Raw genomic sequence first — 10,607 nt, 5'->3', positions numbered from 1 at the left:
CCTCTTGGCATCATTGTGTCTTAGTCTGTGTGGTATTAGAAGTAACTGTGGGCCACTGTAAGTTTTAAACCAGTGTGTTTTTTGCCAGGGGAACAAGGGAAACTGCTCTCCAGTCAGCAGCCAGAGGTAACTCGAATGAACAGCAAAGATGAGGCTCAGTGGGGTCAAATTGCGTTAGCACGGAGTGCTAACATAATTAGCTCATTCAGCCTGTCACTGTCTACTCCTTGCTGTGTGTGCACGCGAGATGAGTCTGTCACTCTCCATACCTTGATGAAAATACCTCACTTGCAGTTATTCCTGTTCTGCTGGGCCTCAGGGCCAGGAGCAGCAACCAGTCGTGAATCTTGCGGACGTGGCAGATTTGCCTGCATTAATTTCCCTTAACGTTACTGCTTGAACAGTTGGGTAGAGCACAATATGTACAGTTTACTCCAATGGCAATATGACTGTTCCAGCTCTTCTTCTGACTCTTCCTCTACTTTCTCCTGGCTGAGCTCTCTGTAATATCATTGGCTAAAGCCTCTCTAGAGTTTTAGTGCTGATACTGTGGTTTTGATCTGATCTTAGCTCTTGCAATGTAGTAAAGTAGCTGAATTCTTGTCTAGAGAGCTAATTTGGGGGTTTAATTAGAATTCCATTGTGTCTAGTTAGTAAAAATTACAGCTAAAGGGGAATTCCACTGATTTCTCAAAATTTCTCTGTATTTCAGTTGTTAAAATATAGTGGAGAGTGGCATGATGTGAAATGGTTAATTATAAAGAAACCTTCTGACTAAGATTTCTTTACACTGGTGTTGATAGGAGCCATAGGTTGTAATGTATACAGCACAAATTTACCCATTTAATTTACTATCCAAAATGACCAGACCTTTTTATATGTCATGATGAAAATGATAAAGTAGATGAAAATCTGAAAAAAAAAAGTTTTCCTCTCAAACAATGTTTCAGGCATCAGACACCATATTTATAACCACTATATGTGATAACTTTCTGTGAGGGAGCTTTTAGAGGCATTAAACACTTTTGAATTCTGGTTCCTATCAGCACCACTATGAACAATTCTGAACAATTTTCTCTAGAATGTCACATTTCACATCAAACCAATCTGAACTAGTAAGTTTACATCTTAACAGTTGAATTAAACTTGGAAAAATCAGTGAAATCCTCCTTCAAACTTACCTTTTGATTCTGTTTAACCCCTTAAACCCCAGTGGCCCATGTAGCAGCCTCTGCTACTTGCTAACTATTAGCTTCATAATAGCAATAATGAATAATGAATTCTAAGTCTTAAAAAAGAATTCCTCTAATTTTTGAAAATCTTTGCATAACTGATGATTAACATGTAAACAGAGTAATTCAGAGTGGTTGGATGTGAAATGCTCCATTCTAGGGAAACTTGTCAAGTCAGGATTGTTCACAGTGGTGATAAGAACCAGACGTCTACAGAGTTTGTGTTGCGAGGGCAAACAGTCCCCGAAGAAAATGTATTTTTTCAGATTTACCACTATTTTATCATTACATATTAAAACTCAAGACATGTTTAAATTCACTGGTGGTTTTGGATAGTAAATAAAATGGCTAGATTTACATAGTAAACATCACGATTCCTGGTTCCTATCACCATCACTGCAACCATTTCATTAACCATTTCACATCAAACCACTCTGAATGATTTTATTTACATCTGAATGATTTAATTCTGCAGAAAATTTAAACACTGGTGGGATTCCCCTTTAACATTAGCAACTGCAGTGCATATGCTCAGCTCAGTCCTGCACTCACTTGTAGTGCTCTCAGCCACCACAATGGGAAAACAAAACCAACCATAATGCTAACTAGAATAAGCAAGAGCCAGAGTTGTGAATCCAGTCATGAGTGGTAGACAGCAATGATGACAGTCATGCAATATGTATCTGATAAAATGCACAGAGGCAAAGTACAGGGGTAGAAAAGGTACTTTAATGAAAGTAAGGGTCACTTGTTGAAATCTTAATTTAAAGTGGGAGTACGTAGTCAAAAATATACCATCAAGGCATAGTAAAAAGTTGTATAGTTTTAATGAGTTTTTAATACTCTGCATACCCCGAACTAGCAAGTCTTCCTTGTAATTAAATGCAAAAAAAATTATACATTTATAAGTAATATTTATAGTTTAATAAAACATAAATACATTAAAATGTGTGGCAACTCAATTCTGAAGGTATAAATGGAAATGTAATTGAGTGAAAGTAGTTATTCATTTTCAGTAATACTCCACCCTTGGCTGTCAATTTAAAGGGGAATTCCATCATTTTTTTTAAAGTTCTGCATAATTCAGTTGTTGAGATTGTAAACTATGTCATTCAGAGTGTTTTGATGTAAAGTGGTTCATTGTAGCGAAACTTACTGACTTGAGATTTCTTTACAGTGGTGGTGATAGGAAGAGGTCACAACGTCTACAAGACAAATATAGCCATTTTATTTACTTTCCAAAATATACCTACACGTCTTCCAAGTTTAATATATAATGTTGATGAGGGAAAAATAATGGTAAATCTGAAAATAGAAACAACCCTATATAAATTCTGAACACTATATTTACTACTATGAAAGTACAACAACTTGATACATATATTACTTTTAAAAATATGTTTACTTTTAAACAAGTAATGTTTACTGCACATAAATATGGCTGATTTCAGCTTATCCTGATGCGGGGAAGGGGTCTAATACATCTGTGAATGACTTGGTAGGATAATGAATGTCTTAAATTAGAAGACGAATTTCAGGCCCCCATTTTTTCTGAATAAATAGTACCTACTAAGTTGTTGTCCACAGGGTAAAAAATAAAAAATCCAAGAGACGCATACGGTAAACTGACCAAAATGTTTGCACACAAACACCTGAACGCTGTCTAGCCTATCAAAAGTTTTCTTCTGTGTGTGGACAACAGTGTAGTCATGACTAATTCCCAAGCAAACAGAACCATGGAAGGTGAGCGATACATAAACACACTACATACATCTGCTTGTGTGTATACAGACAGATGTCACTAACCAGTGGCAGATGAGGGGATGTTCACAGGATGCAAAGCTCCTCCGGTTCCTCTGTTCATTGTTAGCAGACATGAGGTCATCCCTGGAGCACATAATGAAACTGAAATAAGAGGAGGTATAAAACCCCATCAGACGACCCGTGAGACCAGAGACAGATGATGCCCTGTACTGCCCCTCATGTTCACATCTGCATTGTTGTGGTCAACTCAGCTGAGCTGTCCCCTTACATGATGTGGTACATTTTCTTTGACAAAGACGTACAGCATTTTCACCGCTAGAGGGCAACAGAGCTCCTCTATAAAGTGCAAGGAAAATACTTTGACCCATGTGCAATACTGAGACTTCTATTACAGCGTTTGTAGAACTTTTCTTATATTCCCTCCAAAATGTCAAAGTATGTTTTATCCGTGTTTAATCCCCCAGTTCTGGTCATTTTGGTATTTTTCTAGAATAAATATAGTTTCTTTTATCTAAGGCTTACTGGTAAACCCCAGACTAGGCTTAAGAACACATGATAATCATCTTCACTGAGTTTTAGGTGTATTTATATTTGTATACTATTATAACCAGACCTGGCTGACCATGGAAAGTAACTAGGCTAAAATAAAGACACAGAATTCACTCACACACATGTGATTTCAAAGTTATAGTTAGATATTTGACACAATCTGACCTTCCACCTTGGGCTACTATCCACTCGCCAACACAGGAGCAACACCTCCCAGACACAACTGTATATTTTATTAAATGGGAATATTATTTTTCCTGCATACCTCACTTCGTTCACTGCTACACAGATCTTTTCTTTGACTACTTAGATCATGTGTTCTGATTGGCTATGTGGCCTTCGATCTGACTGGCAAGATCCTGCATCCTGATTGGATTCTTGGATCTTCCAATCTTACTGAATAAATGAATTGTGCTCTGATTAGCTACTTCGGTCCTGCAATCTGACTGGTTAGTTGAATCCTGCATCCTGTTTGGCTACAGTGTAAAGGTCCTTGTGCAGGGATATGAAGATATCAATATGCATGATGTCAGATGCATGAATTATGGAATTGAACATAGCTCAGTGTTTGATACATCAATTTGGGCATTTAAAAACTTATATGACAAGAAAGCACATGTCTGCAGGAAAGATGCTAGATTTAGCTAGTGCTAAATCTGATTACTGCTGATGAAAAGTGGAACGTAGGAATTTCTAGTCTTGAAATATGAAAAAATAGACTAAGCTAATGCATTTAAATCATAATCTTAAGTCACTTATAGTCATAGCTGTGACCAGAATGGTTTCAGTTATTGTCAGCATGATGATATCTGAAATAAACAATAAGCAAATCTTACAGTCATCCAGCCAAAACTGATTTTAAAAAGTGCTTTATTTTAGGTTATATTAGTATTATTAGTAATATATATTAACAATGTTGCTTTGGTAACCATTTACATATTACAATGTGTACAGTTATATACAAAAGATCTATAAAGCAAACACCTGCATGCATAAAAATACTACATGTTCATATGGAAAATAATATCCATGTGTAGAAATCTTGAATGTGGACAGTTGGCAGTCTAGTTTATTCCTAATGAAGCAGGTTTTCTAGACATTAATTCAGCAAAACGAAATCCACATTGAAATCTTCTTCAGTCTAGGTTAAGGCTTATTCTTTGTCTGTAAAATCAGTCCTTCCTGAATGAAAAAGCGGTTATCTTCTGTCAGCTTTTCCATCTTACTTTTAATTAAGGCACAGGAGGTACAGAGCAGCAAGACAAAAGCACACAGAACAGCAGATGAGAGGATTTCTGATAAACTGAGTCACTCCATTATCTGCCTGCAATTAAATATTATTCTTGCAAAGTGAGGCACATTTAGAAATATCATTTAGTCAGTGTGATTCTAACCCTAGTAGAAAAGGCTTCCAGTGTTTCTCCAGCATAAAACTACCATAAGCTTTTTCTCAGTCCCCTATTGCCAATATTACAGCAACTCACATGCAATGTCCATATCTGAAATGTTCAGGTTCCTTTGGTCCTAATGTTCTTTTGGCTTGCCTGAACAAATATTTCAAATTTGCAAAAACGATATGGATAAAAATGGGGTGTTATTGCTTAATTTTTCATGTTAAATCTAATCCTTTGGTCATACAGCATTGCTGAGTTTAACTAAATAGTAGAAAACCCAAATATGTGAATTAAGTATGAAAATGACATAACATGTAATTGGTACTGTTTTTCCATAATCTATATACATTATTTTACAAGTGCTATGGGCTACGGTGCTGTGAAAAAGTATTTGCCCCTTCCCAATTTCTTCTGTTTTTGCATATTTGGCACACTTGAATGTTTCAGATCATCAAACGACTTTTAATATTAGACGAAGATAACCCAAGTAAACACAAAATGCTGTTTTCAAATGATGGTTTCATTTGTTGAAGAAAAAATGCTGTTTAACCCTACCTGGCCCAATGTGAAAAAGTAATCACCCCCTTAGCTACTAAATCAACCAGTTAACTAAATTCAGCTGATTTTTGTGTTCAGTGTCACTAGCCACACCCAGACATGATTACTGCCAGTCCTGCTGAATCTAAACATCACTTAAATACAGCCTGTCTGGCAGTGTGAAGCAGGCTACAAGGTCTCAAAAAGCAGCACATGATGCCACATTCTAAAGAGGTTCAAATACAGATACGAAACAAAGTCATTGAAATCTATCAGTTACAGTTGGACACAGTTACAAAGCCATTGTTAAGGTTCAGAGACTTCAGCAAACCACAGTGAGAGCCATTATATACATATGGAGAAAACCTGGAACAGTGAGTGGACAGGAGTAGCTGGCCTACCAAAACTTTACCAAGAGCTCAACGACAACACATCCAGGAAGTCACAAAAGAACCCAGGTTAACATCTAAAGAACTGCATGCCTCACTTGCCTCAGTTCGGGTCAGTCAGATTCCGCAATAAGGAAGATACTGGTGACCAAAAGGAACACAAAAGCCCATCTCACATTTGCCAAAAATCATCTAGAAGACCCCCTAGACTTTTGGGATAGTTCGGGTCTGTATTCTGTGGACCGAGTCAAATGTGGAACTCAAGGGTTGGAAGACAAGGGTTCCGTTACATCTGGCGTAAAACTAACACCACAGTCCACCATAAGAACCTCATACCAACAGTCAAACGTGGTGGTGGCAGTGTGATGGTCTGGGGCTGCTTTGCTACTGAAGGACCTGAATAACTTGTCATTACTGATGGAGCCATGAATTCTGCTATCAGAAAATCCTGAAGAAGAATGTCTGCCTGTCATTTCGTGTCCTAAAGCTCAAGTGCAGTTGGGTTATGCAGAAGGACAATGATTGAAAGCACACAGGCAGGTCCACCTCTGAATGGCTCAAAAGAAACAAAATTCAGGTTTAGGTGTGGCCCAGTCAAAGTCCTAACTTGAATCCCATTAAGATGCTGTGGCAAGACCTTAAATGTGTAGTTCAAGCTTGAAAACCCTTCAATGCAGCCAAATTAAAACAATACGCAAAGAAGACTGGGCCAAAATTCCTTCACAGCAATGTAAAACACACCTTGCAAGTTATCTTAAATGTTTGATTGGAGCTGTTACTGCCAAGGGCGGCACAACCAGTTATTAGATTTAGGGGAGCAATTACTCAGATGGGTGACACAGGTAAGTAAATCAGATGGGTGACACAAGTAAATCTTTATCTTCAGTAAATGGAATGATCATTTAAAAGCTGCATTTTGTGTTTACTCGTGTCATCTTTATCTTATATTAAAATCTGTTGGATGATCTGAAACATTTAAACATGACAAATTAGCAAAAACAGAAGAAATCACCTACAACTTTCCACTTGTGTACTACAGTTACAAATATGCTCGATAAATACAGTTATAATGCAACAATTTTCTTGTCTTCTTAATTCTAATTTGGCGCCTCCTAAAATACTTCGATCCACACTGCTTCTTTTAGGTGCTTTTGAGAAATGATATTCCTATCAGTCTTTTATAGCAACCAATCTGAACTAAAATCCTGAGATATATAGCACACTAGGTAGTTCACTAAGGTAATTCATTAAGACATTCATTGTGAAAGTAATTTCAAAAGAAAATTTCATGATGACCAACATAAAAAATATGAATCATGTTAACACAGAACATCATTAAATTATTATAACTTGTAAATTTAACAAACTTTTAATTCAGTGCCCAACATTTCCCCTGCGATTTTACACTGATATTACACCAGTGACTCATTTAAACATGGTCAATACTGATTTTCTATTAATCTATAAACCTTCCTTATACAATTGTAGTCTTTCATATGTGAATCTTTTAATAGGTGTATAACACTTTACTATATTTTTATGTGTATACACTTGTATTGAATGTAAGCTTAAATAAGAATGTGTGTGAGAGAGAGAGAGAGAGAGAGAGAGAGAGGGTGGGTGTATGTCACTCATCATTCCTCCACTCTGGGTTTACGTACTGCTGGACAACACTCTCCTCAGTATTCACAGTATCCACTAGATGGGGCGAGAGAGATAGATATAATCAACATGATATACTTTTATCAGAAGTTTCTTTTAAATATTTAAAGATTAAATATTACATTTAGATTCAAAAACCATCAAATTAAGAAATCAAGAACCTACAGCTAACAGCTCTCACAGCTCTTTTCAAGTATACAAAGAACAGAATTTATTTTTGATATTCTTTTTTGTTACAAGTAAGAACCAAGACAACTGCTTATTTTGCATAGATGAAACATCAGATTTACTCAGACTGAGTAAACTGTGGGCAATCATATACAGGGGATAAAGGGCAATGAGCGAGTCCCGAGGCCGTTTTCTCTCACCAGTGCAGTACTCACCTTCATCCTCCTTTTGAATGCTGAGAGCTGTCAATCGTGCCACCACCTCCTCTGTGCCTTCTACAATGGCACGGTTCAAACCAGTGTAGCCTCCCTCAACAGTACAGTACTCAATAAACCTACGCACACACACACACACACACACACACACACACACACATACACATTTTAAACAGCAACATGGAAATACATAACGTAACAGGAATCACTGATAATACCTACTTCCTACAACAGGTTCACTTAAATGTTATAGTATGATACACACATAACTCACAGTGCTGCAAAAATGTTTATATTGCTATTTACATGTTTTTGTTTTTTTTTTCATTTTCCAGCCTTTATTGTTCAGAGTGGGACACACGTTTGAACTTTTCTTAAGGTTATTTTTCTCATTATTCAACAGTTTTGTCAAAAGAAGCCACATGGGTCTTAGCAACCCAAGTAAATAACATTAGTTCAAAGCTGTACTGTACACGTATGAATACACTTTAATGCAGCCTTTCCATCATTGATTCTTTGCAAAATTGTATTATCAATTGAAAGAGGATGTGAAACCCCATGCACAGCAGTCTCAGATTTATGCACATACACACATGCAAATTACTGGAAAGTTACACTTCTCTATTACACAGGCCATGTTTTATTTTTTCCATTATGTTAAATTCAGTAAATACACTGTATCTGTAATACAATAAATGTTGCAGAAGTGTGTTCTCTGCACTTATTTTCACTAAGAAAATCAACAAAACATTTATTCTCACGAGGGGCAACCAAACTTTTGCATACAGTTCTATCTGAAACAACGTTTGTTTTTTACTCTTTAGTTGGCAAAATCATTGGCTGATAACAAAAGAGTACTCAGTGTGGTGTGTTATCGCAAAGAAAATCACAGATGGGATCATCCATGGCTGCGACTTCAGCTGCAACCAGGTGGTGTTGGGAGTGTTCTTTTCAGTAGCCCGTTTCATTAACATTACCTCTGTGTTAACAGACATTTTATTACCATTCCCATACTACCATGCAGTAAAGCTTTTCCCCATTCCTGCTGTCCCCACAGGAATATTTTTCAATCTGTTCCCTTGCCCACAAATTACTGTAGACCTCCACTGTGTTACTTCTATCCCCATTCATGCACAGCTCTCCACATCATGGTTTAGAGATACTGTTAATAGTACAGCAATAAATGTCAGTGACAGATCACTGGGTGTACCTGGACCAGGTGGAATCACTGCTGAGAATGATGGGGTTTCCCACCACGATGAGCAGGGACCTCGCTCTTGTCATAGCAACATTGAATCTCTGCGGGGACAGAAAGAGAATACGTTGTTTATTAATGTACAATTTGGACTTTATATGTTTTTAACTTTATAAAATATATTTACCATGACAGAATCTTTAATGGCATCATTTACATTCTTACCAAAATTTAGCAGAGAAAGTAGAAGAGTTTGCATTTCTCTGTGTGTTTCTGTAACGGGTCAAGTGTGTGTGTGTATGTGTGTGTGTGTGTGTGTGTGTGTGTGTGTGTGTAGTACCTTCTCATTGTTAAGGAAGCCAATGTTGAAATCTTTGTCAATTTTGATGTATTCATTAGTGCTGCGGACAGTAGACACAATGATGACCCTCCGCTCCTGACCCTGAAACTCCTCCACTGAGCCGACCTTCACATAGACATGCACAGTTTAGCAGGGCTGTAGGGAGGAAGCCATAAGAAAAAGCATACAAAGTTTTACAAAGGCCACATTCTGCAGATACTGGATTCCCTCAGTGTTACCTTCAGCTCTTCAATGTTCCTGTAGGCTTTCAGCTCCTTATCACATGTTCTGATGGCCTTCCTCAGTTTCTCCACCTGTGAGACCCACCCCACACACACACACACACACACACAGATCAACAATGATAACAATTTAGATGGGATTAGTGGTATGTAATGGAAAGGTCTGGAAAACTAGAGTTTGTGTTCGAACTGGTTACATCAGTAACTTCTTCATGCACTTTGTGTTCCCTTGTCTGTAAAGATTACTGCTTCTTTTACCTACTATAAAACAAACTTCAGGAATATCTCTAACTTATATAAATGCAGTACAAACTGACATGTTGGTGAATATTCTGAATTATTCTGTGAGTTTTCACTTTTTTTCTCAAGTATGGAGGCACTCGAGGAATCTCTGACTTACTGTATTCTCTGTGGCTCAAATCAACCCAATACATATCAGCCTAAAGTAACATTAAAGCCTGTAATACAGAATATATTTCATGTGGCAGTTTTGATGGTGGCCTGTAAAAGGATGGACAGCTAGGGGGTTAGAGAAATATTTAATGCATAAAGTGTTTTGTACAATGAAACATTTATGTGTAAATCAATCATAAACATTAGAGACACTGTCTAGTAGTAGTTCTTCAAAGACACTCACTGGCCACTCACTGGCAGTTGGAAGATCAGCAGCCTCTCTCTTATGCACTAGTGCTAGTAGTAATGATTCACCAAAAAATAAAATGTACACAATTTTCCCTTCCCCAAGTGTTGTTTATAAGCTGAGACACGTTTGATGTGTGAAGTTTGCTTCTTTAGCTTTGTACTGGAGTAATGAAAGTCACCTAAATTCTAGCTCTGCTGCTAAACTAAAGATGCAAACTTTAGTCACTAATCATGTTCTTCTGGGGTAGGAGGAAAATTGATAACTATTCCTTTGAACA

The 10,607-nt window shown here is 37.2% G+C and overlaps 1 protein-coding gene across 1 annotated transcript in view; it reads right to left on the bottom strand.

Moving 5' to 3' along the window:
* Nucleotides 1-4,434: 4,434 nt before the first annotated feature.
* mov10b.2 (Moloney leukemia virus 10b, tandem duplicate 2) overlaps nucleotides 4,435-10,607 on the bottom strand; it is a 30,748-nt gene continuing 24,575 nt past the window's right edge. The window contains exons 18-22 of the mRNA XM_036579148.1: nucleotides 9,685-9,759; nucleotides 9,446-9,571; nucleotides 9,121-9,209; nucleotides 7,911-8,029; nucleotides 4,435-7,563 (exon numbers count right to left, since the gene is read on the bottom strand). Of these exons, the coding sequence (XP_036435041.1) occupies nucleotides 7,493-7,563; nucleotides 7,911-8,029; nucleotides 9,121-9,209; nucleotides 9,446-9,571; nucleotides 9,685-9,759 (480 nt within the window). The 3' untranslated portion in view covers nucleotides 4,435-7,492. The remainder of the gene's footprint in view (nucleotides 7,564-7,910; nucleotides 8,030-9,120; nucleotides 9,210-9,445; nucleotides 9,572-9,684; nucleotides 9,760-10,607) is intronic.

Source organism: Colossoma macropomum, unplaced genomic scaffold (assembly GCF_904425465.1).
Source record: "Colossoma macropomum unplaced genomic scaffold, Colossoma_macropomum, whole genome shotgun sequence".
NCBI classification, from domain to species: domain Eukaryota; kingdom Metazoa; phylum Chordata; class Actinopteri; order Characiformes; family Serrasalmidae; genus Colossoma; species Colossoma macropomum.
This window is presented reverse-complemented; position numbering and strand designations above follow the sequence as displayed.